At 50.4% G+C, this 15,343-nt stretch overlaps 1 protein-coding gene across 1 annotated transcript in view; it reads right to left on the bottom strand.

Annotated features, from left to right (window-relative positions):
* BMP7 (bone morphogenetic protein 7) overlaps positions 1-15,343 on the bottom strand; it is a 96,903-nt gene that overhangs the window by 12,606 nt on the left and 68,954 nt on the right. Inside the window, exon 4 of the mRNA XM_023231964.2 lies at positions 1,142-1,339. Coding sequence (XP_023087732.1) covers positions 1,142-1,339 — 198 coding nt within the window. The remainder of the gene's footprint in view (positions 1-1,141; positions 1,340-15,343) is intronic.

Raw genomic sequence — 15,343 nt, forward strand, 5'->3', positions numbered from 1 at the left:
CTAACTAACTAACTAACTAACTAACTAACTAACTAACTAAATAATGGTTGGAAGAGGGTTTTGGGCAAGGTGAAATGAAATAAAATACTGATGAGGGTGGCTGATAGGCATATGACAGTTCATTATTCTTTTCTGTTTTCTGAATGTATAAAAATATCCATAGTAAAACACTTTTTGTTGTTGTTGTTGTTTTTGAGACAGAGTCTCGTTCTGTCGCCCAGGCTGGAGTACAGTGGTGCAATCTTGGCTCACTGCACGCTCCGCCTCCCAGGTTCATGCCATTCTCCTGCCTCAGACTCCCGAGTAGCACAAATCATATATTCTTTAAACACCTACCACCTGGCCAGGTGCAGTGGCTCACGCCTATAATCCCAGCACTTTGGGAGGCCAAGGCAGGTGGATCACTTGAGGTCAGGAGTTTGAGACCAGCCTGGCCAACATGGTGAAACCCTGTCTCCACTAAAAAAATACAAAAATTAGCTGGACACAGTGGCGCACACCTGTAGTCCCAGCTACTCGGGAGGCTGAGACTGGAGAATCACTTGAACCTGGGAGGCAGAAGTTGCAGTGAGCTGAGATCGCACCACTGCACTCCAGCCTGGGTGACAGAGTAAGACTTTGTCTCAAAAAACAAACAAACAACCAACCATATATATATACACACACACATATATACATATATACAAATACACATATATACACATATATTTATCAAGTATTAAAGTGTGCCATGAATTTAAAATATGTTTCATTTTATGAAATAAAGAAACAGCAAACACTTCTACCTCCCCATTTCTTCCTCCCCCTCCTTCCATGGGGTAAGCCCCCTGGGGGTCTTCCCATCCATGTTTCAGAGTCTTCCTTCATCTCTGTGTAGCTGCAAGCACTGCCATTGTTCTGTCTATTTAAATATCTACATGCTTGGCATTGTATTATACTAATGTTTCGCAACTTGCATTTCTAAGCTAGTTTATTACTTTTACAGAATTAAGATGCTCTGTGTAGGGAAGGATTTGGGGGTTTTCTTCCTGAGCCATCTGGCAAGCACCTGAATGGATTTTGAGTCAGTCCCCTGCTGGGTCCCGCTGGGGCCCTGCTGGGTTCCTGTGGTGAGTCTGTGATCCCCCCGACCTGGGCGTACCTGCCACATTGGCCATCCGCAGGGCTTCCTGGTTCTTGGGCGTCTTGGAGCGGTTCTGGCTGCGCTGTTTGCTCCCCGTGGACCGGATGCTGCGGAAGTGGACCTCCGTGGCCTTGAAGAAAGCCACCATGAAGGGCTGCTTATTCTGGGGCCCGTGCCGCCCAATCAGGCCCGCCAACTTGGGGTTGATGCTCTGCCCTGGACAGGAAGCAGCCAAGTGCACAGAAGAGTAGTTACAGGAGGGCCACGAGCGGGACAGGGCTGCAGAGACGCTCTGCCTCCCGGTTCATTCATGAACTCTTTATTCCTCCATCCAGCAAGTATTTATTGAGTACTCACTCTAGGCCAGGTACTGTTTAAGGAACTTGGAACACAACTGCGAAAGCAGCCAAGAAAACGTCCTGTTCTCCGGGTTTCCATGCAAGTGGGGAAGGCAGGCAGGAAATATAACGGGTGGGGAACCAGGCTGAGGGCTGCGGAAGGTGACAAGCTAGCGAACCCCATAAGTGCCACTCACATTCCATTGGCCAAAGCAGGTCATGGTATCTGCCTAATTTCAGGGAGTTGGGGGGCAGTCTTGCTCTGTGCCAGGGAAGGTGGGAGCAACTGCAAACAACCCTAATGACTACAGGGGCCATCCAAGTAGAGATCTGGGTAACAGTGAGTGAGGGGGCTCAGTGGATGTTTGGGAAGAGTGTATTCCAGGCAGAGGGAACTGCAGAGGTGAATGTATGGAGGCAGGAGCGAGGAGGGTGTGTTCAAGGGGCAGGGGCGAGTAGCAGGGACAACTGGGAGGGGCAGAAGAGGCATGAGTCAGGTTGGATCCTATGGGCAACACGAGCACCTGCCTCAGCCCACTGTCCTGCATTGCTGGTGTCCCCTAAAATTCACACCCACGAGCACCTGCCTCAGCCCACTGTCCTGCGTTGCTGGGTGTCCCCTAAAATTCACACCCACACAGAACCTCAGGATGTGAACTCATTTGGAAGCAGGGTCTTTGCAGATGTGCTGTCGTCAGTTAAAATAAGCTCATACTGGATTAGGATGAGCCTTAATCCAGTGACTAGTGTCCCCACAAGAAGGCCACATAAAGACACAGATGCAGACAGCCCAGGAAAGACAGAGGCCATGAAGCACCAAAGATTGCCAAGAGCCTCTGAAGCCAGAAGAGGCAAGGAGGGATTCCTCCCTAGAGCCTTTGTAAGAAGACAACCCTGTGGCACCTTGACTTTGGACTTCTAGCCTCCAGACTGTGAGAGAATAAAGCCCTGTTGTTTCAAGCCACCCAGTGAGTGGAACTTCATATCCAGGGCCCTGGTTAGGACACCAAGGCACTCTGCAAGAAGTGAGAACCACTAGGGTGGGACTTTCAGTGGCTTTTTATAAGGTCACTCAGGCTGCCCCTGGAGACCAGACTGCAGGGGTCAACCTGGAAGCAGGGAGACCAGGTGGAGGCAACAGAATGGTCCAGGTCGGAGATGATGTGAGACTGGACCCAGGGTGGTAGGGAGGGAGGCTGGTGAGAAATGGCCAGATCCTCAAGAGTTCATTTTTGAAATCCATCTTTAGAATTTATTTTGGTTTTAACTTTTTGCTGTGAAATGATTACAGATTCACAGGAAGTTGAAAGATGATGTACAGGGAGGTCCCAAGTGCCCTTCATCCAGTTTCCCCCAAAGGTGACATCTCAAATAACAAGAACACAGCCTCCAAACCAGGAAAGTGGCGGATTTAGGACTGAATTTGGGGAGGGATTATAAAAGGTGTGAGAAAAAGGGGCGTCTCATAAGACTGGCATGCTCTTGGCCCAAGCCCCTGGAAGAAGACAGGGGCTATTTATCAAGGTAGGGAAACTGAGGCAATGGAGCATAAGCTGGGAAATAGAGGGTGGAAGACAAAATGAAGTTTGGTTTAGCAGATATTATCTGAAATCCCTACCTGACACCAAAAGGAAGGTGTCAGGTGGGCAGCAGAGGTCTGGCCTAGGCTTGATCAACTGATCAATTGGAAGAGATAAGCTCTGGGCTAGTAAGGGAGGCAGCTGGGCCCAGGCCAGACCGCCTTGGTTCAAAGCCCTGCCTCTGTCACTTAATGCACAGCTGGGGCTCAGGGCAGAGCTTTGTGTACCTTAAGTGCTCAATAAATGCTAGCTCAGGGCAGAGTTTTGCACACCCTAAGTATTCAATAAATGCTTGCTCAGGGCAATGGTCCAGATAGTAATGTAAGCTTGGGCATCCCCAGCATAGAGACGGGATTTAAAGCCAGAAGACTGGATGAGTTCGCCTGGGGAAAATGTGCAGCCTGAGAAGCAATGTGAAGACTGAGCCTAGGTGGCCTCTGTCTTCCACTGAGAGGTCAGGAGAATGCAATGGAGACTGTGCAGGAGTACCCGGTAAGGAAGGATCTGAAAGAAGCTTGGGCAGGAAGAATGGGGACACCAACAGGGTATGGGGTCCTGGAAAACAGGGGAGGAAAGTAGAGGGAGCAAACTCCATGTCCTGTGCTCTGCAGATGGACCTGAGAACACACTATCTCTCCATTGCGTTGGACAGTGATGAGGTCATTGGCAATAGATATGTAATGCCATGCCTGGGGGTGATGAGTATTTCAAAGCCAAAAAAAAAAAAAAAAGCATCCAGTGGAAACAAAGCCTATTTTACACATGACAGCACAAGCTTAGAGAGGCTGAATAACCCACCCAGGGATACCCGGCTTGGAAGCAACAAATCAGAATCTGAACCCAGATGAGGACAACAGGGAGTTGGGAGGCTGAGCCTCTGCAGATACGGTGCCCCCAAGTTGGGTGGGAGGGGTCAGAGGCCAGCAAGTGATGGGCCCGTTCACATCTGGAATTAACTTCACCTGGAGTCCCCCAGACGGGCCAGAAGTCAAGAAACCCAGCCTCCCAGGACCAGATCGGCACCAGGGGGTTCACTTTGGTTTTTTAACAACTAATGTTTAAAAGAACAAATTTCCCCCCACCCGCCACTATTCTACCTTAACCCCCTTTAACGTTCGGCTTTCCTGCATTCTTGAGCGGGGTTTCCCCGAGTTCACGCATCTATAATTTGAATGGTTCTATAAAAGAAACCATTAAAGCTGAGCCCCTAGGAATTCTGTTTCCCCCTAGAAGGCTTTTAGGGCAAAATAAAAATGCCTGGCCTGAAAAGCCGATGCTGTTCCAGATACCTTAAATCCACGCGCTGCAAAGAGTCTCTCCGCACCTCTGAGCGGAGGCGTCTGGCTTGCTTTGGGCAGCTGTCAGGACAGCTACATCCAGGGAGCCACAGCCTCAGCTGAGAAATGTCAGGACAGAGGGGCAAGAAGTGGGTCTCAAGGGTGTTTAAACCCACATCTGCCACTAACCAGCCTATGCGGGCTGAGAGAGGCAAGTTGTATGCTGGGGCCTGAATTTCCTCATCTGTAAAATGGGGATGATGCCATGAGACATATCTGTTCCCCCTTTCCTTGGTAGCCAACCGGATTTTCATTGAGGCAGTTGTGCCTTACATAGCCTCCACCCTGGCCTTAGAGGTGGGGCCTGTGGTTTAATAAAAGGCAACTAATCCTCTGGCTATAGTGATCAGTTCAGAGATGAGCACATGACCCATTTTGGCCAATGAATGAAGGAGAGGTATCCTGGAGGTTTCTGGAAAAGAAGCCTCCCACTCCAGTGTCCAGAAGGAAGCCTGGCCCCCGCCCCCCCCCCCCCCCCCCTCTCTCTCTCAACAGGATTGAGGGAGAAGGGAGGGATGGAGCCACAGAAATGGCCACCATCTGGTAATCACAGGTGACCACGTTTCCAAAGAGGCCACCCTGGTAGAAGGCAGAGCAGAGACACCGGGTCTCTCCTGACATTGCCAAGTCACTGGATCAAGTCAGCCCTGAAGCCCGCATTCTCACTCCAGCCACTAAGATGAAAACTCCTTTGACTGCTTAGTCTGAACTGGTATTTTGGGTTGTTCTTGCCCCTTTCCTAGAGACTTGGGGACACAGAGTATGGTGCCAGCCATCTGGGACCCGACATGGAAGAGGTGCTCTGAGAGCAGGTATGGAATCTTCCCCGCTGTCACCGGGTTCGGGAAAAGGTTCAGGTTTTTAACCTAAAGGCTGAACAACACCACGGCAGACACTTATTCACCTTCAACAACAACAGCAGAGGGATAGAGAAAATACACTGGCAATTCCTAAAAAGGATTTAATATGTAGTCTTCACACGACCCAACAATTCCACTCCTAGGTGTGTACCCACGAGAACTGAAAACACAGGTTCACACGAAAAACCTGTACATGAGAGTTGGCGGCAGCATTATTTATGGTGGCCAAAAAGTGGGAACAACCCGATGTCCATTAACTAATGAAGGGATAAACAAAATATGGTGTATCCATACAGTGGAATATTGTTTGCCATAAAAAGGAGTCATTTTCTGATCCATGCTACAACACGGACAAACCTGAAACTCGTTACACCGAATGGAAGAAGCCAGGTGCAAAAGCCACACATTGAATGATCGCATTTCTGTGATATGTCTGGAACGGGTAAATCCATAGAAATAGAAAGTAGCTGACTGGTTGCCTAGAGCTAGGGGTTGGGGTAGCAGGGAGTGGCTGTTAAGGGATATTTCGGGGGGAGTGATGGAAATATACTAGAATTAGACAATGGGATGGCTGCACAACAATGAGAATATACTAAAAAAAAATAACTGAATTGTACACTTTGAAATGGTGAGTTTTATGTTAGGAAAATTAGATCTCACATTTTTAAAAAACTAAAAAGCCAAACAGGGGTGGGAATGACCCACTCACTGCGCCTTAGAGGGACAGTTTTTATGAATAACTGTAAGGATGCCTACCGCAGGTCTGGCTATATACTGAATGAATAAATGCCTGCCTCACCAACAGCAGACTGGGAGCTCACGGCCCACCCCATCCTCAACACAGCCCCAGGGCAGATGCCGCAAGCTCACTTTGCAAAGGAGGAACAAGACTGAGTGAGGAAGGCCTTTGAGCTGGTCCATGGCAAGGCCAAGATTCGAACCCTGGTCTGTCAAAACTAAAGCCTGCATTCTCTGCCATGACAGCCACAAGACCTCGTGCTGCAAACACACCCAAGGCCTCCCTTCCGTCTGGGTATACAGTTGGTACTCAACTAGGATCAAGGCTCCCCAGAAGGGCGTGGGGCCTACACATAAGCTTGGAAGTCAGCACCCCAGGGGTGGGGAGGGGACAACTTCTCCCAACAGCTAGGTCTTTTTGTCCCTGGTATTCCTTGAAATGTCAAATGCCTGACTATAGTCATTTGGAAGAAATTGGACTGAAATACTCTAAACTCAGTTATCTGACTTTTTCTTGGGGTACAGGGTGCTCTGAAAACAATACCTGATGACTGCAAACAGAGGAAATCACAGAGAAGAACGTAGGCCCTGGAACGTCTTGCTCAGAGCCCATTTGCGGGCAGCAACCTCCCATCCATCTCCAGGCGCCAGCACCAGCTATACAATTTGCCAGGCCCAGTGCAAAATGAAAACACAGGACCTCTTGCTCAAAAGTGATTCATCATTTTAAGGTAGGGACAGCAGAAGCAAACCCAGCACAGGGCCCCTCTAAGTTCACCCACACCCGTGAGGCTTGCCCCGTCACACACGCGTGACGCAGACACAGGGTGCGATTCCACGTGATTGGGATTGCACCGTCAATCCTGTTTCATATAACTCTGCCCTTTACGTGATATATTGCAGACATATTTCCACGTCGACGAAACACACCGACCTCCTCCCTGGAGGCCACGGAGGAGCTTCGCATCTGGAAACGCTGAGACAGAAGCATCCTTTGCCTCGTCCTCTTCTCCTAATGTAGGTTCTGTGTCCCAGGCTTGAACAACTAACTTGTTTTTTCATTGATTCATTCAGCAACTATTTCTTGAGCACCTACTATGTGCCAGGGGCTGGGGCACATCGGTGAACGAGCGCGCGACCACCCAAGGAGCTGACTGGAGAGGGAGATCGGCTCAGGGCGTAGAGTGCTGCGTCTGATGGTGGCAAGGACTAGGAAGGACCCAGGACAGGGTAGCAGGGACACGACCGTGGGGCATAGTGGGGAAGGTGTCTGGGAGGCAGCTGGAGCACAGAGCGGAGTGAGCCATGAGGCCTGGGGAGGGAATATGCCTGGCAGAGGGAATGGCACATGCCAGGTTCATGAGAAATACAGTGTGTTTCAGCACAGTGAGGAGGCCAGCGAGGCCGGAGACAGTGAGCCAGGATCCAGAGAGTGTGAGGCCGGAGAGAGGGAGTGAGGAGCCCGAGGGGGTGAGGCCGAGGTGGGTAGGGGCTGGGTCACGCAGGGTCTCCCAACCCAGCGAGGGATTTGGGCGGGGGGCGATGTGGCCAGGGTTCTGTGGTGGGAGACCCATTCTGAATGCCGTGTGGGGAACCAACAGGGCTGGGAGAGAGAGTGGTGGTCCAGAAGCACGTCCCCTCCTGCCCCCCCCTCCTCCAGGCCCCACCATGCTCAGGGCCGGCCTCCCTGGAACCCTCACACATACTACCCTCCTCCTCCTCCAAGCTCAACACCCACTGCTCCTGCACAGAAGCCAGCTTTGATGCTGGCTCCAAAGCTTGCTCCCCAGACAGGCCACAGCCAGCATGGTGGGCCTGCCCACTCGGGCGCGGTCGGCATCGGGGCTGCCTCACGCATGGTGGGATGTTTAGCGGCACCCTTGGCCTCTTCTCACTAATGCCGTCAGCACCTCTCCATTTCCTGACAACCAAAAATGTCTCCAGACATTGCTACATGTCCCCTGGGAGGAAAACCGTCCCTGGTCAAGAGCCGTGGCTGTACAAACACACTCCCTAAACAAGCCAAGAAAGGAAGATGTGTAAAGGTGAGTCATCGCAGCGGAGTCTGACCTACAAACCCCGACAGAGAATGTAGTGCTTTATCAAGATGAGATTAATGAACTTAGAAGGTGCATCATGAAGCATCAACCAGTGCCTGAAGATTCATTTACTGAACACGTGTTCACACCTCGGGTACTGAGCCCAGCACTACCCTGTGCTCTGGGGTGCTCCAGCGGCAAGACAGGCCCAGGCTCTGGTGGGGCCAAAAGAAGGAAAGTTCCCTCCCATAGGGAGCTGCACGCAAATTAGCCTGATTACACCTAGGAAGAAAGAAATGTAGGCCGGGTGTGGTGGCTCACGCCTGTAATCCCAGCACTTTGGGAGGCTGAGGCAGGTGGATCACTTGAGGTCAGGAGTTTGAGACCAGCCTGGCCAACATGGAGAAACCCTGTCTCTACTAAAAATACAAAAAAAAATTAGCCAGGCGTCATGGTGCATGCCTGTAATCCCAGCTACTTGGGAGGCTGAGGCACGAGAATCGCTTGAACCTGGGAGGCAGAGGTTGCAGTGAGCTGGAGATTGCGCCACTGTGCTACAGCCTGGGTGACACAGCGAGACTCCACCTAAAAAAATATATATATAAAAAAATACTATGATATAAAAATGTATATTATATATAGTATATATATCATAGCATATAATATAGTATATACCATATATAATGTAGTATATATGGTATATTATATATAATATATATTTATATTTATAAATGTATATATTTATATTATAAATTTATATATATTTATTATACATTATTTATATTATAGTTATATATATTATATATGCTATAATACGTACTATTATATATAATATATACTTATATATAATATATAACATTGTATATATTATAGAAGACATATTAATATATTATATATATATAAAGCACATACTAACGTAGGTGTTTGCATCTGTAACACCTATTTTGTTCTAATACCCCAGGAAGGGCTGAGAAAGGTTATTTTGCAGGAGAACAATGCCTTTTCATTTTATATTATAAAATATCAGATTTAGTCAGTGCGTGTAACTATTTACTTTATTTGTATTTAAATGTCCTGGACAAGTCACACTGGCTAGGGAGCCAGCCCACATCTGTAAAGCATAGGGGTGAGGTGGGTGAACAAACTGATGTAGGCAGGGAGGCAGGACGTGCATATTTTAACCATAAAATCTGTATCTTTGAGAAAGTTGGAAAACATATTTTAGCAGAGGTTTGATAGTTTTTTTTTTTTAAAGCCTGCAGATTTGCCCAAGAATAGCAGATTTTGCAAAAAAAAAAACAAAACAAAACAAAAAAAAACCAAGAAAACACACAGGGTGCCTGATTGAATTTGAATTTCAGATAAACACATAATGTTTGCATCATGGAGGACGTGCTGAACTAAGTGATTCTTTGTTGTTCATCTGAAATTCAAGTTTAACTGGGCATCCTGTATTCTATCTGCCAAGATATACTCCTTAAGGTTGGGACAGAAAGGCTTTCCTGCGGGCTAATGGTATCTGAGCCCTCTGCAGGCTGCAGCAGCCAGGTGGGAAAGAGGCCTGGCCTACCTGAGAGGCAGGTAGAGGGGCCCAGAGGCCATGGCTTTGCTGGTTTCTTCACTGGGACTCAGTGCTTGTCTCTCTGTGGTGTGTTCTGTTGCTTTCTGAAGTCTTAGTTTTTAAGTTACCGTACAGTAAAATCGACCCCTTTTGGTATGCCCATCTGTAAGTGCTAGCGCGTGTACAGATGCTGGTACCCAGCTTCAATGGGGATACAGAACAGCTCCACGCCACAAAGAACTCTCCGAGCTGCCTTTTAGCTCAGTGGCTCCCAACTGGGGTGATGCTGCTCCCCAAGGGACATGTGGCAATGTTTGAGACATTTTTGGTAGTCGTAACCGAGCAGTTGCTACTGGCATTGAGCGAGTGGAGGCCAGGGAAGCTGTTAACATCCTAAGATGCACAGGACGGCCCCACAACTGAGAATTACCCAGTGGTGCCAAGGCTGAGAAACTCTGCTTTGTAGTCACGTGGCCCCCACCGCCGCCCTCTGGCAAACACTGACCCACTCACATCCCTATGACTGCATTTTCTAGATATTTCATACCAATGCCACTCTTTGGCATTGGCTTATTCCAACCTGTACAATGCCTTTGAGATCATCCACGTAGCTGCGTGTTTCAACAGTTCATTCTTTTTTGCTGTCTGTAAGTAGCACAATTTTTATCCATCCATCTGGAGGTTCCAGCTTTGGTGCTTATGCATATAATGAGAGACACAGTGTACAAGTTTTGGGGTGAACTTACCTTGGCATTTTTCCGACATAAAGCAGAAATTGAGTCCTTCACATTGTCAAAACTTCAGCCCTTTGCACACTGTAGGCACCATCTGTTCACAAAGCACCACGGCTACTATTGTCTGAAGAGGCCAGGAAAGCTGTCCGACCACACCTTTGCTCCAATGGTCCAGAGCAGAGTGGAGAAGGCCCAGTCATTGCAGGGAGGTGAGGCAGAAGTGGCTGGTGTGGACCCTACAGTCATGCGCGGCCCCCTCGTGCCTGGCCTTCCTCCATCCATGAAGGTTGCACATTAGACCCTTTCCAGCCTCCCCTGCAGCTCCTGCTGGGGATGGATACTGCAGGCTTCTCAGAAGTGTCTTCTTCCCAAAAAAGGCAGGCACATGATGAGATAAACATCCTTCCTTCTTGCCCACTGCATTTTCCTTCCATGCTTGGGGACATGGAGGCAGCCACATTGGCAACCATGATGAGAGAGCCTCAGGGCAAAATGTCAACATTGTCAAGGTGAGGGGGCTGGAAGGGAAAAAGCCTCGAACCTATTGATACTCTAGCCCAGGGGTCAACAAACTACAGCCTGCAGGCTATATCCAGCCCACTGCCTGTTCTTGCAAATAAAGTTTTATTGGAACACAGTCGATGCACAGTCAGGAACACATGACCTGTGGCTACTGTTACACTAAACAGCAAGCAGAAACAAACATCTGACCCTCAAAGCCTAAAATATCGACTCTCTGGTACTTTACTGAAAACCTTTGCTGACCCTGACTCTAACCAACCCTAGATCCACTTACTTCCAGACTTGTAGGGAAAACCATCAATATCCTCATGAGATAAGACATCATTATCTTCAATTATTTGTTAGTATAAGTATTCTGGGTACAGCTGATTCCCTTGTTGCTTCTCAACAAAAATGAAAGCCCACCAATGTGTGCCAAGCACCGTGCTGAGCCCGTTCCATGCATCGCTACTCGCTGGAACATCTCAAGGTAGAATCGTAACTCCACATTTACAAAGGAGGAAAGCAAGGTCACAGGCGCAAAGTCACCCACCAGGGACCCAATGCTAGGGAGTGCAGAGATGGAGTCCACACCCTGGCCCAGCAAACTAGAGCCTGCGAGCTTGACCCCTGCACCATCTGCCAATCAGTCCAGGCGATGGCAGGGAAAAGGATCCCCCAAAATTCAGAGAGACTGCCCAGGCATGGACATAGGTGACCTACGGGGACTCCAAAGGTAGGAGGGATTCACTGAGGAATAGAGGGAAAGGCCTCCCAAGAGGAGCCAGGCGGAGGCAGGACTCAGAGTGAGCTGAGGACAGGGCCCAGCCAGTGCATCCCGGCACCACTGGCAAACCCCAGGCGACCTGAGCAAAATCGGCGTGGCCAGCCCGAGGAACGCAGCGAGCTCTGCGGAAAGAGCCTGGAGAGCAGGCAGGGAGCACGGTGGGGCCCCTTGGTAAAGGAGGGGATGCAGCCCACCCACGCCACACAGGGGTGGCATCTGGGTTTCCTTGTGGCTTCTTTGTTTTCCAGGCCCAGGGCTATAGGCTACCCCTCCAAGGCCCACACCACAAGAATGTTTCTCATTAATTGTGAAAAACACATTCACTCCAGTCATCTCTCTCGATGGACCAAGGCCCAAGTGACAAGTGAGAACTTAGTTAACACTTGTGACATCTGCCTGGCCCCAGTTACCCAATTCCGCCCTCCCCATCCCGGCCATCCCAGCCCGGGAAGGACCGATCCCAGCCACTGGGTCATCAGGCCTTTTCTTTCCTCTCTCTCTCCGGCTTCTGGACAAACAGGATGTGAAGCAATTGCATGGAGCGAAGGCACCTTGGAGCCAGCTGCACCGTGGGCGGCATCGCTCACCAGCCTTGGCTTTGTGGGGCTTAGTTTCTGCAGCCGCCGCAGGCGAGTGGCTCACCTCCTGGCTCGTTCCTCAGCTGCCACAGCTGAGCGTCACATTGGACAGCACATGCCCTTCAATCCTTTAAATGCTCTGCAATCCCATCCAATTCAATCTGGAATGAGCATGAAGCGAGACACGTGCTCTCGTGTGTCACAGGAGAGACGCTCGGGGTTCTCTGCATGCAGATAGCCAAAATGCACATGCTCCTGACCCCCAGGCGACTGCAGGAAGCAAAGATGGGGTGCAGGAGGGAGAGAAGGTGCCCTATGGCCTTGGAGCTCAGGGGATGGAGAGCCAGCGCTCATAGGAGCTGGAGAAATGGGTCCCCAACGAGGGAGTATGATATGAGGCAGACAAGGCCTCCCTGATCATCTTCTTGGATCTGAGAGGCAGGGCTGATTGACATGGCCCTCCTGAGTCTCGAGTGATTTCTTCTGCAAACAAGGAAGAGAAGGGGTACACCATGAACCAGGACAAAAGGGTGCAGCCCCTTTCTTGGGACAAATGACCTGCTGCTTCCATGTCTGCAAGGATGAGAGTCTCCCCAGCCCAAATCAGTCTTCATCTCTCCGCAGCAGGCTTTGCGGGTGGAAGATGGCACAAGGAAAATGGGCGTGTTGGTTTGCAGAGCAGCAGGAAGCCCTTCTGAACCATACTCAGAGCCTCAGACCTCATCTGCATGGCTTCACCCCTGCCCTTCAGTACATGGTCTCTCATTACCGGTCGGCCTCCTCCTGGAAGAATGTGAGCAACACAACAGCCAAATCTTCCTTTTGTTCAGGCTGTACCCCTGGTGCCTAAAATAGTCCTTGGCTCGCTACAGGGGCATGCGAATGTTTGTTGAGTGAATAACTGTACATCCAACACAGGTGGAGAAGCTGATTGCTGTAGGAAACTTGTTCTAACAGTGGGGCTGGGGGAAGACCATCATTCATCATTCACTCCCCATGCCGGGATGCAGGGCCCATGAAAATGCAATAATGTCTCTTAAAATCGGAAGATAAAACATGAACTTTTAGTATCTGAGAATGTTTTGGGTTTTAATTCAAAGCCAGCACCTGCGATTCCAGCTACTCAGGAGGCTGAGGCCAGAGGATCGCTTGAGCCTGGCCAGCCTGGGCAACATAACAAGACCCCATCTCAAAAATAATCTTTAATTTTTAATTCACCCGGAATTATAATATTCATCTTGATACCAACATGACCATAAAACAAACTTTAATTTAAATTTTTTTTTTTTTTTTTTGAGACAGTCTCACTCTGTGGCCCAGGCTGGAGTGCCGTAGTATGATCTTGGTTCACTGCAACCTCCACCACCTCCTGGGTTCAAGTGATTCTCCTGCTTCAGCCGGGACTACAGGAGCGTACCACCACACCTGGCTAATTGTTGTATTTTTAGTAAAGACGGGGTTTCACCATGTTGCCCAGGCTGGTCTCACACTCCTGACCTCGTGATCTGCCCGCCTCGGTCTCTTAAAGTGTTGGGATTACAGGCAGGAGCCACCGTGCCCAGCTCTAATTTTTCTTTTTTTTGTAACGGAGGGAGGAGCCCATGGAAGTCAAGTGCAGCCCTCGCCACTTCTGCAAAGGGGGCTCCTACATTGAGTCCTACAAGACGACGACTGTCTTCTGAGTTCTTTTTAGAAACACTTTCCTTCCCAGGTGAGAAGCCAGGCAAGACCTAACATGTTAGAGGGTCCTGGCATCTCTACCTCTGGACGGCCAGGCTGGGTCCCCTGCAGGGGCTCATCTACCCCTCCAAACCCCATCCGGAGGCTGCAGCCTGGTGAACACATTCGTTGGAAGATTCTCCAGCAAAGAGGAAGGGGGTTGGAGTCACAATCCTCTGGTCAAAGCCCAGGTCTACACCTGGGAGTCATGAGAAAGTTTCCCAGCCTTCTCAGTTTCTATTTCCTCATCTATAAAATGTTGGTGATATCAATTGTGCTACCTGGGCAGGCTTATTGTGAGAACTAAATAAATCAACAATTAGAACATCTAACATTCATGAGCACAGACAGGGAGCTGGGCCTGGGATTCAGCATGTTCTGTGAACTCACTTCCTTCTTCCAGCCGCCCACAGAATCCGTGATGTTATTATGCTCGTGGAGCAGACAAAGGAACAAGACCCCAAGAGGTTGGAGCAGCTGCTGAGACTACACAGAGGTGACTGAGGAGCTGTGCTATGACAGGGCCTTGGGTGCCAGAGTATGTATGTGCAGGGGCTGCTCGTCCATCCTGCTTCTAAAAGCTGCACCAACGCTGCCAGCTCAGGGCCTGGCCTGCAGGGAGGGCTCCTCTGCCTTAAGGCCACAAGGTGGGAGGAGCCCCAAGCTGCAGGATTCCCTCCACTCAAGGGTCCCTCTCCCTCTCCCTCTCCCTCTCCCTCCTCTCCCTCTCCCCTCCCCCCCCCCCCCTCCCCCCCCTCCCCTCCCCTCCCCCCCCTTCCCCCCCCCCCCCCCTCTCTCTCCTCTCGCTCTCCTCTCTATCCTCTCCTTTCTCACAGGGCTCTGGGCAGTGCTAGATTCACCCCCGGTCCCTGACACCAGCATCTAGCGTGGGGTGTAGGACACAGCCAGTCCATGGGTGGGAAGCACAGCCTGGGGGCTGCAACAAGTGGAGAGGCTGCCTCTCCTCTCTTCTGTACTAAGGGAAAGACAAACAGACTCCAGCCCTCATTCCTGCAGCGCCAGCCCATCCCCAGGGAGATGAGACCGGGCTCCCCGCTCGGCCCCTCCTGACGAGCTGCAGGTGCCTGGGAGTTACAGGCCTCTCGCCAGGAGGGCACGCTGGCCCGGAGCGGAGCCCCAGCTGCGGCTGCTGCTCCGCGTGGTGACTCACAGGAGGGCCCAGCTGGGAGGAAGAGGGAACAGACGCACGCTTCCTGGGTGGTCTCAGAAGGGCACCTCCGCACTTTGACCTCAAGACCCCCCACCCGTGGCCAGATGGGAGGGAAGGAGGGCGCCATCTGGGCTTTGGAGTTTTGGAGACCACTGGCAGGCAGGGGCTCACGCGGGGTCAAACACCAGGCTTCCGCAATAAGGTCTGTGATGGCTGCGCCTCACTAGAATGGAAGTGCACTGGCCCCAATGACTCTCCTCCCCATGCTCATTGTGTG

This window comes from Piliocolobus tephrosceles, chromosome 20 (genome assembly GCF_002776525.5).
Source record: "Piliocolobus tephrosceles isolate RC106 chromosome 20, ASM277652v3, whole genome shotgun sequence".
Taxonomy (NCBI): Eukaryota; Metazoa; Chordata; class Mammalia; order Primates; family Cercopithecidae; genus Piliocolobus; species Piliocolobus tephrosceles.